Genomic DNA, 17,373 nt, shown 5'->3' with positions numbered 1-17,373 from the left:
TTGGGACCACCTGATTACTGTGTCCCTGTCTTTGTTTTTTTATCTCTGGTCCTCATTGGGAAGTGAAGTGAAGTGAAAGTCGCTCAGTCATGTCTGACTCTTTACGACCCCATGGACTATATAGTCTATGAAATTCTCCAGGCCAGAATACTGGAATGGGTTGCCTTTCTCTTCTCCAGGGGATCTCCCCAACCCAGGGATCAAACCCAGGTCCCCCGCATTGCAGGCGGATTCTTTACTATCTGAGCCACAAGGGAAGCCCAAGAATACTGGAGTGGGTGAGCCTATCCCTTCTCCAGCAGCTCTTCCCGACCCAGGAATCGAACCAGGGTCTCCTGAGTTGCAGGCGGATTCTTTACCAACTGAGCTGTCAGGGAAGCCCCTTGTCCTCATTGGATCATGTCTTGTACAATTTTGTATCTTCTGGGGCTGCCACAGTGGCTGGCATACAGTATGTACTTACAGTAGGTGTTGGTGACTATACAAATGAACACATGAATGCACGACTAAAAGAAGGAACAAATGGGGCAAGGCACTTGGCATTGCCTAGTTCAAAACAATAAGTCTACAAAATTAAAATTCATGTCACTTGCACAACAACTTTGTGAGGTACTTATTATTATTACTAACTTTACTAGGTTAATAATTTAACCTAAACCATAGAATTAGTGAGTCAGAGAATCAGCTAGTAGAAAAGCCTGGATTTTAACCTATGACTCCAAATCTTAAATTTTTCACCATATCTTAGAGTTTTTCTCAGCAGCTGCATTATTATTTATTTAATTATGGCCATCCTGTGTGGCTTGTGGGATTTAGTTCCCCCAGGATTGAACCTGGGGCCTTGGCTGTGAGAGCACAGAGTCCTAACCACTGGACCACCAGGGAATTCCTAGCAGCTGTGTTATTTTCAGGTCCTATCTACCATCTGGGATTAGCCAAATTATTTCACTTTGCAGCATTGTTTCTAAACAACATATTTTTGCCCTCAGAAAATGAAGTGTATTCAATTCCTTAAAGCACAAAGGTTTGTCTTCATTGTTGCTGCTCCAAAGAATGTGTGATGACATACAACCTCAAGTAGACATTTCAGTCCTGATGTGTATGTTCAAAAAATGGCCCTGGATACCAAAAAAATAGGAAGAATTGTATGCTACTCTGTGGCTTGAAACTTTCACTTCCTTGGTGATTTTGTCAGCCAACCATTTCCTAGAAAAGCTGACACAGAAAGAACTTCACCCAAACATAGTTTGATTTCCTGTGCCGTCTTCTCTCAAACCATCTTCTCCTCCCATATTCCCTACCTCTGTGACTAGCTACCCATTTCCCAGACCAGAAGCCTGGTTATCATCCCTGAGTCTTCCTTCTGCACATCCAATTCAGCACCCAGCCCACCTGTTCCACCTCCTCAGTGTCCCCGGGGTCTACTCTCTCTTCATTCCAATGACTACTGCCTACGTTCAGGCCTCCACCCGAATCTTTGCTGCATTAAGAATCAGCCTTCTGTCACATCTCTCCATTTTCTGGTTTTGCACACATGAACTGTCATCCACACTGTAGCCAAGGTTATGATTCAAGCAGACACATCTGCTCACGGCAGGTTTCTGCCTTTGAACCTCTAATGTCTTCTCTCCTGTCTCCGGATTAAGTCTACCGTCTCAATCATGGCACACAGGACCTATCACAGTCAAGCCCTACCCACCTCACCAGCCTCCTCTCTCCCCACTCTCCACCTCTCAGCTCTGGCTTTGTGCTGTCTTCTTCTGCACTTTGCATTAACTGGCCCCTCCCTCTCCCACTTCAACTTGGTCAACTCCAACCAGTCCTTCAAATCTCAGCCTGGGTGTCATCTGCTCCCAGTGTCTCTGACTTCCACGATCTGGTGCCGCCTTAATTTTCCTACGGGAGCCATATAGCATATTGTGATTGTCTACTTGTTTGTCTCTGCTTTACCCCCACATGTCTTACACAGTGAGCTCTGAGAGTCAGGAGTGTATCCTGTTCATCTCTTCGTCTCTAGTTTCTGAGCCCGTGGATGCTCATGGGTTTAAGTTAATGAATCCTTATCCTCACCTCTCCCAGATCCCCTTCCCTTGCCACTATAGTGGGGGAGACACCAACAGAATAGCCACTGTAAATCAGTGATAATGGAGTTGTGTGTAAGTCACCCTGGAAGCCAGGAGAAGGGAGCCATGGCAGCTTCAGATGTCTCAATGAACAGTATGGCAGAAATACGCCTGGGATTTAACTTTTAGAAAAACAGCAAATGGAAAGGGCACCCCAACTTACAATCCTGAAGATAAACTTAAGAATAATTAGTAACTCTAGGCCAGTGGTTCCTGTTCTCTTTCCATATGAGGACATGTTCTAATATCAAAAAGTATAGATATATCTGAGTAATAGTAGTTGACACAGAAAATCTTAAGACTCCTCTAACTTCAGGAAGGATTTTATGTCTTCATCATAATGCCATTTACAAAGATTCACAAATTAGCAGTACATGAATGTGAAAGATGGTTTATTATGCCCTCTGACTGCCTGCCGAGGGTATGGGTTATGTGGATCCCCTGTAAAAACTCCACAGGGCCCCAAGCAGCCAGGGTTTAGACTCACTTATACCACAGTAGCCCTTTATGCCTCTCAGCTATCCTTCCTCCTGGATCTGGACTGACTCAGAAAATGCACTCATGTAGAAGACAGACATGGCTGGAAAATGAGTAACTGGTTAACACCTTCATAACTAAATAATTAATTCAGGCATTAAGAGATTAGTTCAAAACTTGAACACAGAATGATCAGATTAAATACTTTCCTTTAAGCAATTGATCAAAGACTCACTCTACTTGAAAGCCTGCTTTGCTGACAGTGACATGATGAGAAGATCATCTGTCCCAGAGACAGAGGTCACTTTGTTATCCCTCAAGGTCTGCAGATTGGTTGGTTCAGGGTCAGGCTGAACCTACTCCAATGATTTAGTGCAAGCTTAACTCTCACGGTTTTAGATCTTATTTTCAACAGCTGTGTTTACCCAAGATACAAGAAAACAGTCTCCCACAGTACTTTGCTCATACCTTAATTATGACACTTTATTCTTTTAGTTATTCAAGTTATGTATACTTGCTTAAAAAGTCAAATGATACACAAATTTATAAAATAAAAAATAGCAGTTTCCCATATCACTCCCTGATCCTATTTCCCAAAGATAACCAGAGAAAATAGCATAACAAAGTTTATTATTCTGTTTTATTAAAAAGAAAAAAATTCACACATATTTTCTATACTTCTCTTCTGCAATTTTTTTCACTTTCTACTATTACAATCCTCAAACCAATACATAAACCCAGAGAACAGTATAATGTATCCCCATATACCTATCACCTATCTTCAGCAAATATCAACAACTTGCCAATTTTATTTATCTCTCCTGACGATCCAATTTTTCCATGAAATATTCCAGCAAATCTCAGACATTATCTTATTTCACCATAGTATTTTCTTTTGTTTTGCTAACAGGTAAAACCTTTTAAAAACAATCATTTTGCCATTATTATATCTAAAAATAGTAATTATCCTTTAATAGTTGGTTCCTATTTTTCCTGATTGTCCCTAAATTTTTTTAACCCTTGGTTTGTTTAAGTTACTATCCCAAATAAAGTCCATAATTTGTTGGAATGTCTCTTAGTCTCTTTCAGTTATAATGGTTTATTTCCATTCCCTCTTCTAGGTTATTTATACATGGATTTTTGCCCAGTCTAGATTTGGCTATTACATAACTCAGAATATCATTCCACATACTCTTCTCTTCTTCCTGTTTCCTATAAACGCCACAATAGAACTAGACTCTCGATTAGATTCAGACTCGATTATTTGGGGTGGAATATTTAATACATGGGGCTAAGTGCTTTCTATTTTATTGTAGTAGGAGGTACATCATGACTGGACGTCCCATGGATGTCAGTGTTGTCAGCTGATCCATCCACTATGAAGTTTCCCATTAACTTGACACCTGCTCATTTTAATGTTATCAATGATCACTATCTAAATGCATTAATTTGTTATGGGTTGCATATGGGTAATTTTCTAATTCTACCATTTCTTCTGCATTTGCTAGATGAAATTCTTTTGTAAAAGAAAAACCTTCCCTCATCAACTGATGACTTAGAAACACAGTATGAACAAGAAAGACAGAAAAAATGTCCTCTTTATCACTAACTTCCAGAGTAACAACTTGGTATCCTAGCCACCTCATATTAATCAAAGTTGATTAATAGGTTTATTTTTTTGTAATATCATTGTGAACTCCTAGTCTTTCACATTTTTGTTTCAATTCATGGTATGTTTCGATTTATTGTGGCTGTTGTTCTCACTGAAATTTATTTTTTCCTGTCTTTAACTTTGAAGCCCCTGAGTTTATATATAGTATAAAATCCTCTACAGTTTCCTTCCTTTCTGGAACACAGGATATAGCTAGCCTGTCTTATCTATTTCTCATCATGAATTTGGAATCAACCATTACTTCAAGAAGTCTTTTTAATAGAAAAAAATGGTATGTAGATATCAAATATAGGTGTTAGTGATACTCTTGGGCAGAAATTGATTCCAGACCTTTTCTGTAGACAAAGCTAAGAAATGTCTAATTTTTAGAGCTATGAAAAAAGTACTAAGTTTACACTATTGCCATTTCCTTGCTTTTTTATTTGGCAATATAATATACATGATTCTTTTCATGTCAGCAATGCAGATCTAATTATTTTAGTAGCTGTGTAATATCAATATAATAATATGACTATAACATGGTTTATATAACCAATATTCTCTTTAGGAAAAATATTAGTTCAAAAGTCTTAATAAATTTAAAATCCCAATACCAGTGTCTTAGAGGGCATTTTTAATGATTTAATGCTCCCTATTTTACTTATTTTTGCAGACTTAACCCCTAGGCCTGGTATACAGCATAAACTCAATATTTGTATGTTGACTTGGATTGAGCAAGCCAAAGCTCACAGAAGAAGGAGTGAAAAAGAAAAAGTCCAAGCTAAAGCCTCTGTAACAACGCCAAAGGACCTTGGGGAAAGCTCTATGACACTGGTCCAAAGAGGATGACAGACCCATCTCACAGATTAAGCCCATCCCACATCTAAGCCCAACCCACAGATTAAAGCCAAGTTCAGCAGAGCCTTGCTAGGATCAACCAACCCCCAGATGACTCACAGGTGCATAAGTGAGAACAAATGAATATTATTTTAAGTCACATTGAGTTTGGGAGTAATTTGTTATCTTTATTATTATCATATTATTGGACAAAATGACTTAACATAATAAAGATATCAATTCTGCTCAGGAAAATATATATATTTACTGTGATCCAAATTAATATACTGAGAAAGATTATTAGCTACATAAGATTTTCTATAACTGAAATTGTAGATGATATCAAAATGAAGAGGGCGAGAGACCAGAGAAGTGAGACTAGTGTATTAAGATCCTTATCTTGCTTGGGGGCAAACACAGCACTTACAAGTTTATGCAGAGGTCAGAAAAAATAAGCAGAAGTATGCTTGGAAAATAGAAGAGCAAAATTAAATGTATAACTTTGAAATCAGTCAAAGAAAAATCTATACATCCAATGAAAGAAAAAAAGAGAGAGAGAAAACAATCTTATAAGTGACTCAAGTGGGAATGGCACAGAGAGAACCTCCAAAAGCCACCTGTCAATAAAAGTAACAAGAATAATGTAAAAAAAGAAAAATCATCAAAAACCTAAGTGTAAGAGCTAAAACTATAAAACTCTTAGAAGAAAATAGAGGAAAAGCTTCCAGACATAGGATTTGTAAGGATTTCTTGGATATAACACCAAAAGAACACAACAAAGGAAAAAATAAGTAAGTTGGATTTCATTTAAAAAAAAATGTAAAAAAACATATGCATCAAGTACACACCAACAAAAGCAATAAATCAAATAGGAGAAAATATTTATAAATCATACATCTGATAAGGGATTGCTATTCAGAATATATGAAGAACTCCTACAACTCAACAATAAGAGTAACAATAACAAAAACAACCTAATTCAAAGTGGACAAAGGACTTGAAAAGACACTTCTCCAAAGAAGCTAATAGAGGTTATCAAGGGTTGAGGAGAGGAAAGAGGATGTGATACATATATACAATAGAATATTATTCATCCATCAAAAAGGATGAAATAATGCCATTTGCAGCAACATGGATAGACCTAGAGATATCATACCAAGAAGCCAAAGACAAGTATCACAAGACATTGCTTATATGTGGACTCTTTAGAAATGTTACAAATGAATTTATTTACAAAACAGAAATAGACTCACAGACTTAGAGAGCAAACTTATCATTATCAGAGGGAAAGAGGAGGTTTCCTCCTCTTTTGGGGTTTGACATTGACATGTACGCACTGCTATATTTAAAATAGATAACCAACAAGGACCTACTGTATAGAACACAGAACCCTGCTTAATAACCTAAATGATAAAAAGAATTTGAAAAATAATAGATACATGTATGTGTATAACTGAAAACTTCCAAATGTACAAGGGAGAAGAACCAGAGATTGAATTGCCAACATTTGTTGGATCATAGAAAAAGCAAAGAAATTCCAGGGAAACATCTACTTCTGCTTCATTGACTACACTAAAGCCTTTGACTGTGTGGGTCACAACAAACTGTGGAAAATTCTTAAAGAGATGGGAACACCAGACCACCTTACCTGCCTCCTGAGAAACCTGCATGCAGGTCAACAAGCAACAGTTAGAAATGGACATGGAACAACGGACTGGTTCAAAATTGGGAAAGGAATACACTTAAGGCTGTATATTGTCACCCTGCTTATTTAACTTATATGCAGAGTAAGTCATGAGAAATGCTAGCTGGATGAATCACAAGCTGAAATCAAGATTGTCAGGAGAAATATCAACAAGCTCAGATATGCAGATGACATCACCCTAATGGCAGAAAGCAAAGAGGAACTAAAGAACCTCTTAATGAGGGTGAAAGAAGAGAGTTTAAAAGCTGGCTTAAAATGACATTCAAAAGACTAAGATCATGGCATCTGGTCCCATCACTTCATGGCAAATAGATGGGGAAACAATGGAAACAGTGACAGATTTTATTTTCTTGGGCTCCAAAATCACTGTGAACTGTGACTACAGCCATGAAATTAAAAGATGCTTGCTCCTTGGAAGGAAACCTATGACAAACTTAGCATATTAAAAAGCAGACATCACTTTGCCGACAAAGATCTGTACAGTCAAAGTTATGGTTTTTCCAGTAGTCATGTATGGATATGAGAGTTGGGCCATAAAGAAGGCTGAGCACCAAAGAATTGATGCTTTCAAACTGTGGTGCAGGAGAGGACTCTTGAGAGTCCCTTGGACTGCAAGGAGATCCAACCAGTCCATCCTAAAGGGGATCAGTCCTGGTTGTTCATTGGAAGGACTGATGTTGAAGCTGAAACTACAATGCTTTGGCCACCTGATGCGAAGAGCTGACTCATTTGAAAAGACCCTGATGCTGGGAAAGATTGCGGGCAGGCAGAGAAGGGGACAACAGAGGATGAGATAGTTGAATAGCCACACTGACTCAATGGACATGAGTTTGGGTAGACTCTGGGAGTTGGTGATGGACAGGGAAGCCTGATGTGCTGTAGTCTATGGGGTCGCAAAGAGTCAGACACGACTGAGCGACTAAACTGAACTGGACAGCAAGGAGGTCAATCAATCCTAAAAGAAATCAACCCTGAACATTCATTGGAAGGACTGACGCTGAAGCTGAAGTTCCAATATTTTGGCCATCTGATTGGGAAGAGCTGACTCATTGGAAAAGACCCTGATATTGGGAAAGACTGAGGGCAGGAGGAGAAGGGGATGACAGAGGATGAGATGGTTGGATAGCATCACTGACTCAATGGACAAGAGTGTGAGCAAACTGTGAGAGACAGTGAAGGACAAGGAAGCCTGGTGCACTGCAGTCCATGGGGTCACAAAGTCAGGCACTTAGCGACTGAACAACAACAATAATTGAATCACTTTGAAATTAACACATTGTTAATCAACTATACTTCAATATAAAGTTTAAAAATTTTTAATTAAAAAGATATAGCATTTCCCATTAAAAGGAATCAGAGCTTCTTATAGTGATGGTTGATTTCAGGTCTGAGTCAGAAAATGTACAGTCTGAGCTTGGAACATCTTGACACAATGAAGAGCAAAGGAAGCTATCAAAGATTATGAAAAATGTGTGAAAAGGATTCAAAACTAACCAAAGAAGCTCCCACTCAGCCAATAATAGTACCAAAAATACAGTAGACTGAAACACACTAAATATTTTAAGTTCAAATTGTAATAATGATTCCCAAAAGGATGAACAAAGAATAAAAAACTCACTAGCCACCTTTGGAGAATGCTAGGGGAAAATCATATTATTTTGAATACCGTAAATAAAACTAAAATGTAGAAATGTTGCTTTTATACTATATTTCAGGATGATCAACATTTAAACTGTTCTTCAGGGTGACATTTGACAAAAGGGAGAATCTTTCTTTAGAAGTATTCCGGTTAATGAGTGAGAAAGGAACCGCGGAGGGAGAGGATTAAAAAAAGTGAGGTAAAGGAAAAGAGAGAGAATGAAGGGGGGTGGGCGGAGAATGTGAGGCTAATATTAATAGAAGAAAATACAGTGTCATACTTTTATGCAATTTCTTAACCAAGAACTCTAAACCACAAACCGTAAGGGAAAGATGGGGGTGCTAGATTTGACCATATTAAAATCAAATCATCTTTTCAACAACAAATACCAGAGATACAGCTAAAGATGAAGGACAAATTAGAGTAAGATATTTACACTTGTTCTAAGGTTAATAAGAAAGTAACATTCAGAAGAAGTAAGGAACTCTTGCAAATCTGCCAGAAAGAGGAGATCCAAAGGAAAAATGGTTGATAACAACAGGCAATGAACAGAAGAACCCAAAGGATAATGAGCATACGAAGGTCAATTTCACCTAGAATTCAAAAAGAAATGTCAGGTAAAGCAAACTTGTAAACAGTAGAAAGTTAGATAATATCAAGTGCTGGTAAGGCTATGTGGAAAATGGGAATCTTCATTGCTGATGAAAGCCTGACCTGGTAGAACCTTTTGCAAGAGTGGTCAAGCCATTCAGCGCTAAAACAGCTGGGTTTTAAACCTCAAATTATCACATATGGCCATTGATCTCTGCAACATTGCAGACATTATTGCAACATCGTTTGAGGACTTGGTTACAATCTAGATGTCTCTCACTAATGTTAGTTGCTCAGTTCTGTCCTACTCTTGGCGACCCCATGGACTGTAGCCCACTAGGCACCTCTGTCCATGGAATTCTTCAAGCCAGAATGCTGGAGTGGGTTGCCATTTCTTTCTTCAGGGGATCTTCCCCACTCAGGGATCAAACCCAGGTCTCCTGCATTGCAGGCAGATTCTTTACCTTCTGAGACACCAGGGAAGCCCACTAAGGAAATGTATAAATTAAAGTAACAGTATACTATACAGGTCAGAAATAATGAACTAGATTTACAAACTGTAGTGTGGAGTGCTCACACAAACACAATATCATGTAAAAAAGAGAGACATATAATGAGCTTTATAGCTCAACAAAGGTCATGTATATTAAACATAAGCCCACAGACGGTTTCTACTTTCCAAGGATACATAAACGCAGGGAAGCAAATGGATTGTGCCAGTACATTGCTCAACTTCAGGGTTGCTAGTCACATAGTTTCCTATGTGAATGGTGCCCTCTGCTGCACGACTCCAGAATATGGCATGAATGGCGCCCCCTGGAGGTGTGCAACATGACAGCCCTGAATGTGTTAAGGTGGCTTTGGAAGATTATAGACTAAATACACTAAACTAGGTGTCTATGGTGGGGAGGAAGGAAATGGAAGTAGGATTGGGGAGGAAACATGAAGTAAAAAGGAGAAGAGGGACCTTGTACAAACTGAGGATGGCAGTGTGACCTTAATGAAGAAATACGATCCACTCAACTCTGTGGTCATAAGGTGGGAAAGGATGACTCTGAAGACAGGTCTTGAGCTGGCTAACCAACAACCTTAAAAATCGTGCTAAGAAAAGTGGATTTTATCCTGAAAGCAATAGGGAATCCTGGAGATGTTTGAAACAGGAAAATTTTGCACAGGGCTGGATGAGAAGGGCAGAGACTGGGGCAGTGGTCCTTCACAGCAATCCACTCTACGTGCCCACATGTGCAGTGGAGTCAGCATGGACACTGAAATGCCCAACACCATGGGCACAGGGATCTTTGGAAGACCCGACTCGGCCTCCTTCCACCCTTCTCTGATCCTCGTGTACCAGAGGCTCTCGCAGGAACAAGACCTGGGTAAAAGCTGGGGACAGCTCCAGCACACTTATGGTTGGTACTGCCTTCCAGATGAGACTGTGAACAGGGCACAGCTGTCTGCTCTGATGGCCAAGGACTCCAGGCCGCTGACTATGCACCTTGTCCTTGGGACACTCAGTCAAAGTCTGCGTGGTGATACAGAGGGTCCTAATTTTATGTGAGAACACTGGCAAAGTCTTCAACTCTCAGAGAGATGCCCAGATATTTACAAAGGAATTTCTCCTCCTTTGTGTTCTCCTAAATCCTCACCTTGTACATACTTACTGGCCCTATGGTTTTGAAAAGAATCATTCCATCTCCCTGGTGGAAACACCTGGACAAGAGTTGATAGTCTCTGAGTACCACTTTCTCCAGTGCCAACACTCTGAGGGCTGTGAGCAATCTTTTTTCTGAGTGTGCAGAGCTTTTCTTGGGTAAATGTACCTGGAGTGATGCGGCAAAATGGGTATAGATTTTAGTCAGGCTTAGGTTAGACTCTGGCACCTAGTACTCACCACATGGGTGGCCTTCTCTTCTTTATCTATAAAAACTGGAGGTTAAAAAGGTCTATCACAAAAGATGAATGCAGGAAAAAATGCCCAGAACTAGCATTTGGAAAGCACTCAAGAATAAACAGTCCCTCCTCCTTCCCCTTCATTTCTTTTTAGAAGAATGCATTTCACAAACACTTTCACACTGAAAGCCTCACAAATTGTCATGATCAAATCTTCCTTTTTCAAGAATTTAAGGGTGAATTCAAGTATAGTATCAAATGTAGAAAGAAATGCCTAGAAAAATCTAAACTGTTAATTAGAGGCTGTTAATAAATAAGTAGGCTTATGTATTTATTTTGGTTTAATTTTTGATAGGATGGATAGGGAGAGGCATGAAATCAAGCATGTTCTATGATATCACCTTCTGAGGATAATCTTTTCTACTAGACTCAAGATAGAAAAAGACAGTGAATATTTTCTTTCTATAAATCTGATTATATTCATTAATATCCTTAAGTTGCTCTTGTAGAGTTTTTGGCCCTCCTGCTCAGATGGGCCCCCTAGGAGACAATATTGCTACTAATAAGCAAGAATTCAGGGAAATTAAGGAAGTGGGAAGAATAGAAAGCACTGTGTCCTCTTAACACTTCTGGTCAGATGACCTGCCCTTCAGGCTGTATGGATATTTTAAGTCAGTGGTTGCCAGTCCTGGGTTTCAGGGGCCACAATGAATTAACTAATTAATTTTGGTTAAAATATTCTCTTAACAAAATATAATACCTAATGAGAGTCAAAGTGTGATGAAATATGTACTGTTATGCAAGGCAGATTGTAATTAGACCAAATCTTTTGAAAGGCAATTTGGCAATTAAGTGTCAAACCTTTAAGTGTTTGTACTCTTTGACCTGAGAATTCTCTTTTTGGGAACTTGTCTTATTGGTGGAGAGCAGTATCTAATTAGGAAAACAGATATGTACACAAAGAAGCTTATCACAGTGTTGTTTTATAATAGAAAAAAAAAATTGGGAACAACCTAATAACATGAAAACAATCATATGCAATGGGGTGCATCCAATGCACGGGTGGAGCTGTATACAAGAGTGTCAAAATCTGAGCCTAAAAGCATTCAGACAATCTCATTAAAATTATATATATATATATATATATATATTTTAAAAAGAGGCAAAATATGAACTCGTCACAATTCAAAAAGGTCTGGAAGGAAATATACCAAATTTTGATAATGATAACTTTAGGTGATGTGATTTTGAGTGACTTCCTTCTTATTTATGTTATTTTTAGGACCACCATAAAGACTATAGAATGTAACTTTTCTAATTAGCAAATCATCATCGCCATTATCGTGTTTTATGAGAAAGTAAACAGACAGAGATGCCAGATAAAATCTTTCTGGTTTGGCAGATGGCTGTGAATGGGATCACTAAGATCAAAGATACAATAAATTCTATCAACTTCTATCAGTTTCAAAAAAAGATGGGGTTGGTTGGTAAGGAGTCGGCTCCATTTCATCCTCTCCTCCACAAGCTTGCTGACTCCTCCCCAGGAATTCTGCTAGACTTGGAGCACAGGAGAGGAGGTGGTTTTCCCAGTATACTTAAATCCTGGTGCTGATGCATTCACTGTTATGCATTCATTCTCATTTCTTAGTGGCAGGGTGATTGTTTTAAAAGTGAATGAAATTTTAAGACTATCTAGCATTTGCTAGGCACTTTCTAAGCACGCTGAACTGTTTTCGTACTTTTTATCCCCATATTTCACCTTCCTCAGGCTTGCAAGAGTTCTCAGTAAAAGGAACCATTGTTTCCTTTTCCACCCTGTTCTCCTTTCTCCTACCCACACAGAAAGTGCCTTTGGGGGATATAATAATTGATTTGGATGAAAGAAAAAATGGACAGACTGGGTCACCCTTTATTATGAACAAAACTTCCTTCACTGCCTGAAGAGGTAGCTGGAGAAGCATCTTCGGGTGGCCAGCATGGGAAGGTTCTAGAAAGAGGGCACCAGAAAACCCTGCAGGCCTTCTCCCTGTGATGTGGCTTATTTGCTTTATGGGCTTCAGGCATATTTGCTGACATCAGCAGCCCGTCAAAGTTTAAAATAATAATAGTGAAAAGGAAAACAGCCCCTTTCTGCCAGGCAGTCCTGTTCTGCCAACTTCTGTGTTCTCTTTTGAGTTAATAAACGCCCAAGAACCACCTCCCCCTGCCACCCTGGGGGCGGGGAAAAAAGCACAATAATTTTAAAACCACCAGGTCAGGCTATTGCCAGCATAAACCATTCAGACAAGTAGCGTTTGTCACACTCTAATGAGGATTTTACCTCTGCCTCCAAAAGAAAGCTATCATTAGGCTTTGTGTTTATGGGATCAGATGATTGTCTAGGGACAGTGGGTTTCTTTTGGTCCCTTCCTCATTTTAATCATGCTCAAGACCAAATCCATAGGTGTTTTCTGCATCAGACGAAATGAAAAAAACGTAATTATGCCAGCTACTGTCTTTGGAAAACATCAATTAAGAAAACGGCCTTTTAATTCCCCTTTTGCTTGAAAATCTGAAAATATCTACACATGTTGTAATGGCATGGTGGTGGTGGAGGGTGGGGGGAAGCCTGTCTCTTAAAAAGGAGACAGCTCAAATGGCTTGAGGAGGTCAGGTAAGCAGGTCGCTCTTGGCAACAAGTAGAGACTCTCTCCAAGGAAAGAAAGTTCTCTACAAAGCAAGACCTCTTAAGTTATCTTCCCATGTAGTATTGAAACTGGAGCCAGCCCCTACACAGTGAGGCTGATACCAGGCTGGCACCGCACACATACCCCATTGTTAATACCTCCTCAGGAGAGATTAGATCCTGCATTCCTCAGAAGTTCTGAGCTCCGGAGGGAACACCACCAGCAGGCTCCTTCCACCCAGGCAACAACTAGCTACAGCTGATAAGTTTTCATTGAAATAACTGGAACAATTACACTGAGTCCCCACAGGGCTCTGTCACTAGCTATTAAGAGAGAAGCATTGCACTTGCATGCTGTGGTGTCTGCAAAGGTGTGAGCCAGACAAGAGTAATTCAAGTCAAGTCTTTAGCTCCATTTTATATGCTTTTATCTATGGCTACATGCCATTGTGAACCAAATTCTTCACCTAAGATGTACTACTGGATTGTTTTACGTTATGTTTTCTTTTCAGGTCTTATCTAGTAAACTTGATATTTACACTATCTCGATTTAGGTTTGGACAAGTAACTAATTAATCTCTGACCAAAGACAGACTTGGGTTTGTTTGGTAAAATCTGTTGAGGTCATGGCTGGTTTTAATCATGCAGCTTAGTTAAAATGTTGAACACTAACAAAGATCTTTGCTTTCAAGGCTTACCTTTCAATCAGAGTGCTCATTAAACAGCAAATGTAGTTGTACTTGAATTCTGCAACTTCCCTTTTATTTTTTCCGGAATAACAGTGTCTGCAGGATTAAGTGGCAATAAGAATAAAAGGACAACACACATCACCTTTGCAGGAGCAAATCGTAAAGGGCCTAGATTAACTTTTAACCAGGGGTTATGTCCACCCTGATTCTATATCTCAAAGGGTTAGGTTTGGCTTTGAGAATAATAAAAGGTGAGTTTGAAAAAAAAGGACCCTATTTTATCATATGCTGAATTTGCTAGGAGGAGACAGAGTTAGTCTTTGAAAGAAAATAAAAGGCAAAGAGTTTAGCAGATGGGTAATTCCCAAATATGCAAAAATGTAAACAGCCAGGATGTGGGTGCCTGTGGGTTTTTATCAAAGATGTAAGGCTGAGGCCAACACCAGTGCGTCCTCTTTGGCTAGTTTTAACACGTTCACAGTCACAATTAACATTCAAGGAATTTCCTTTTCATCCAAGTGTTTCTTTAAAAAGTACTTTATACCACAAACTAAAGTTCTAGCTGCCATCAGTCCTTCCCATACAAAAAAAATTGATGAAATCGCCATAATACCTTTTTTTGAAAATGGGCTCGGACCACGTCAATTTCCTGGGGCGTTTGTTTTCCAATATAAGGGGGTTCTCACCTCCTCCCTCCTTCCTTCCCCTGAGAGAGCCTGTAATGGAGACCCAGCTTCCTCGTCCAGCAAAACCCTCCGCTTTCACTCCGCCGCCTGAGCAGCGCCGCTGCAGGGCCGGCGTCCCCCATCCTCCCCCTGCCCAGTCAGAGGGCTGCTGGCCGGCAAAAGCTCCGGGCCCACTCCCCACCGGGTTTCAAGTCCCTGAGCCGGCCAAGCCGGAGTTCTTCAAGACAGGGAGCGGCGGCCGTCTCCCCCTCCCACCCTCCTCCTCCTACACAAGGGATTCGCACACGGGCACCGAGTCCGAGTCCTGGCTGTGCATGGAGCTCAGCCCGGTGTCCGAGTCCTCGTCGTTACCAGGACAGCTCTTGGCCAGTCCGCGGGCCTGGTCCACCCACACCTCGGCGCAGGCCTGCGGCCCGGGGTCCCGCGAGGGCCCACTGGACACCGGAGTCCCATCGGGCGCTACCGTCAGCTCCAACGTGTGCAAAGTCTGGAGAAGGCCCTGGAGCTCGCGCTCCTTGCTGTCCCACTGCTGCTGGCTGTAATCCAAGTCCGACTTGACGGCCTCCAGGTCCGTGTTGAGCCGGAGCCCGATGTAGAGGCTGGTGCTGAGCTGCGTCCGGACCCGTTCGCGCTCCAGCAGCAGCTCGCCGTCGAGGCCTCCCTCGGCCTCCGGGGGCTCCTCCCGCGCTGCGAGCTCCTCCTGGCGCCTCCGCATCCACCTCTGGTTCAGCTCCTCCTGGATTTCGGCCGAGAGGCGCTCGAGCAACTCCTCCTGCTGGGCCCGCTGCTCCTGCAACTGCAGCAGGTCGTCGCAGCGCCGGGCCAGCTCCTCCAGCGCGACCGCCTTCGCCTCGCCGTCCAGGGGCGGCGTCGTTGTCGCTGCCGCCGGCTCGGGCTCCGGCTCCGGCTCCTCTCCCGGGCCGGTACCGTCGAGTTCGATCCCAGCACCCACCAAGTAGGTGTCCTGCACGTAGTTCACTCCATGTCGCCGCATGCGGTCCAGATGCACCTTGGCCTCGTAGCGGTCGATCTCGCGGTCCAGCTCCCGAAGCCGCTGCACCTGCTGACGGATGGTGTGGTCCTGGGAGAGCACCAGGTGCACTAGCGTCTCCATACGCTCCACCGAGGCGCTCTCGGTGGCCCGCGGCGACGACGACGAGCAGGACGAGGCGGCGGACGACGAAGTGGACGAACAGGGCGACGACGGCTGCTGCTGGCGCCGCCGGTTGAGCTTGGCCAGCTTGCGGAAGGCCTTGCGCACCACTCGTCGCTGCTTCTCCTGGGTCATGGCTAGGCTGGGCCGCGCTGGGGCCCCCCGCGCGGAGCAGGGGCGCTCGCGACTCAGCACGACTCGCGCCTCGGCACTGCGGGGACCTGCGTTGGGCAGCGACGCCTCGCTGCGCACCAGCACGAAGCGTACGTTCTCTTGCTCTTCGCCCCAGGCGGCCCAGAGGCGCAAGATGCGCGTCTTGTTGGGCAAGATGCGCTCAAAGCCCCGCCACTTCTCCACAATGCAGTAGCACTGCGGGGGCCCGCACAGCATGCCCTGGGGCAGCGCCTCATCGTCGTCGTCCTCGTCGTCCTCGTCCAGGGGTTCCGGCAGCTCCCCGGGGCCCGGCGGGTCCCCGGCCGCCCCCCGCCGCCGGCTCCTCCGCTGCCGCCGTCGCCGCCGGCAGCCATCCTCCAAGAGCACCCGCACTACGTCCGAACAAGTGGTGCGGCGGGAGAGGCCGGACACCAGTTTCTCCTCCTGGCAGATCCACACGGATATCTTCTTCTCCGAAGGATCCATAGCGCAACCGGGACGCAGGTGGCGCGGGGGAAGCCGAGTCCCACTGGGGCGGCAGGGGCAGCAGGCAGCCCAGCAGCTCTGGAGGAAGGATTGGCGCTCGGGACCCTCGCTCTCTTCAGCACCGGCCCTTCTCCCCGCTCCGCACGGAAGGCAAGCTGAGGCGGTGCTCCGCCGGGACGGTGCGCTCCAAGAGCCGCACGCCCGGGCTCGGGCTCCCGCGGCTCCGCCTCTGCCCAAGGTTCCCGGGGCCTCTGGGTTTTGCTCCTCCCCACGTGGCTCCTCCCCCTCCCGCCCCCAGCGCCGGGAGCTGCTGCCCGAACGCTGGAGGCGCGGAGCCCAGGCCCGTCCCTCTCCCGCGCTAAGGGCTTGGGGACTCTGCAGTGCGTCTGTGTAAGAGGGGGCCTCCGGGACCCCTCCTCCGCAGGGCCTGGAGCCTGTGCCTAGGCGTGGATTAGCTCTGCGTCTGTCTGGGTCCACTGGCTCCTCTCCTTGGGTCTAGAGCTAGCTGGACTGACTTTTCGCATCTTTCCCGGCGCCCCAGGGGTGTTTCCCGGACTTTCAGAGCAGCGCCGTCTGACAAGTGCCCCGGCGCAGAGAAGCCGAGACGCTCGGCATCTCTAACGAAGAT

The 17,373-nt window shown here is 43.4% G+C and overlaps 1 protein-coding gene across 1 annotated transcript; it reads right to left on the bottom strand.

Annotated features, from left to right (window-relative positions):
- Window positions 1-14,312: 14,312 nt before the first annotated feature.
- Window positions 14,313-17,102, bottom strand: RASSF10 (Ras association domain family member 10). Its single transcript, XM_020893259.2, has one exon. It carries the CDS (start codon window positions 16,743-16,745, stop codon window positions 15,219-15,221), a length of 1,527 nt encoding a protein of 508 aa, XP_020748918.1. The 5' UTR covers window positions 16,746-17,102; the 3' UTR covers window positions 14,313-15,218.
- Window positions 17,103-17,373: the final 271 nt, after the last annotated feature.

This window comes from Odocoileus virginianus, chromosome 10 (assembly GCF_023699985.2).
Source record: "Odocoileus virginianus isolate 20LAN1187 ecotype Illinois chromosome 10, Ovbor_1.2, whole genome shotgun sequence".
NCBI classification, from domain to species: domain Eukaryota; kingdom Metazoa; phylum Chordata; class Mammalia; order Artiodactyla; family Cervidae; genus Odocoileus; species Odocoileus virginianus.
Note: the sequence above shows the minus strand (reverse complement) of the source record. Positions and strands in the feature narration are given on the sequence as shown.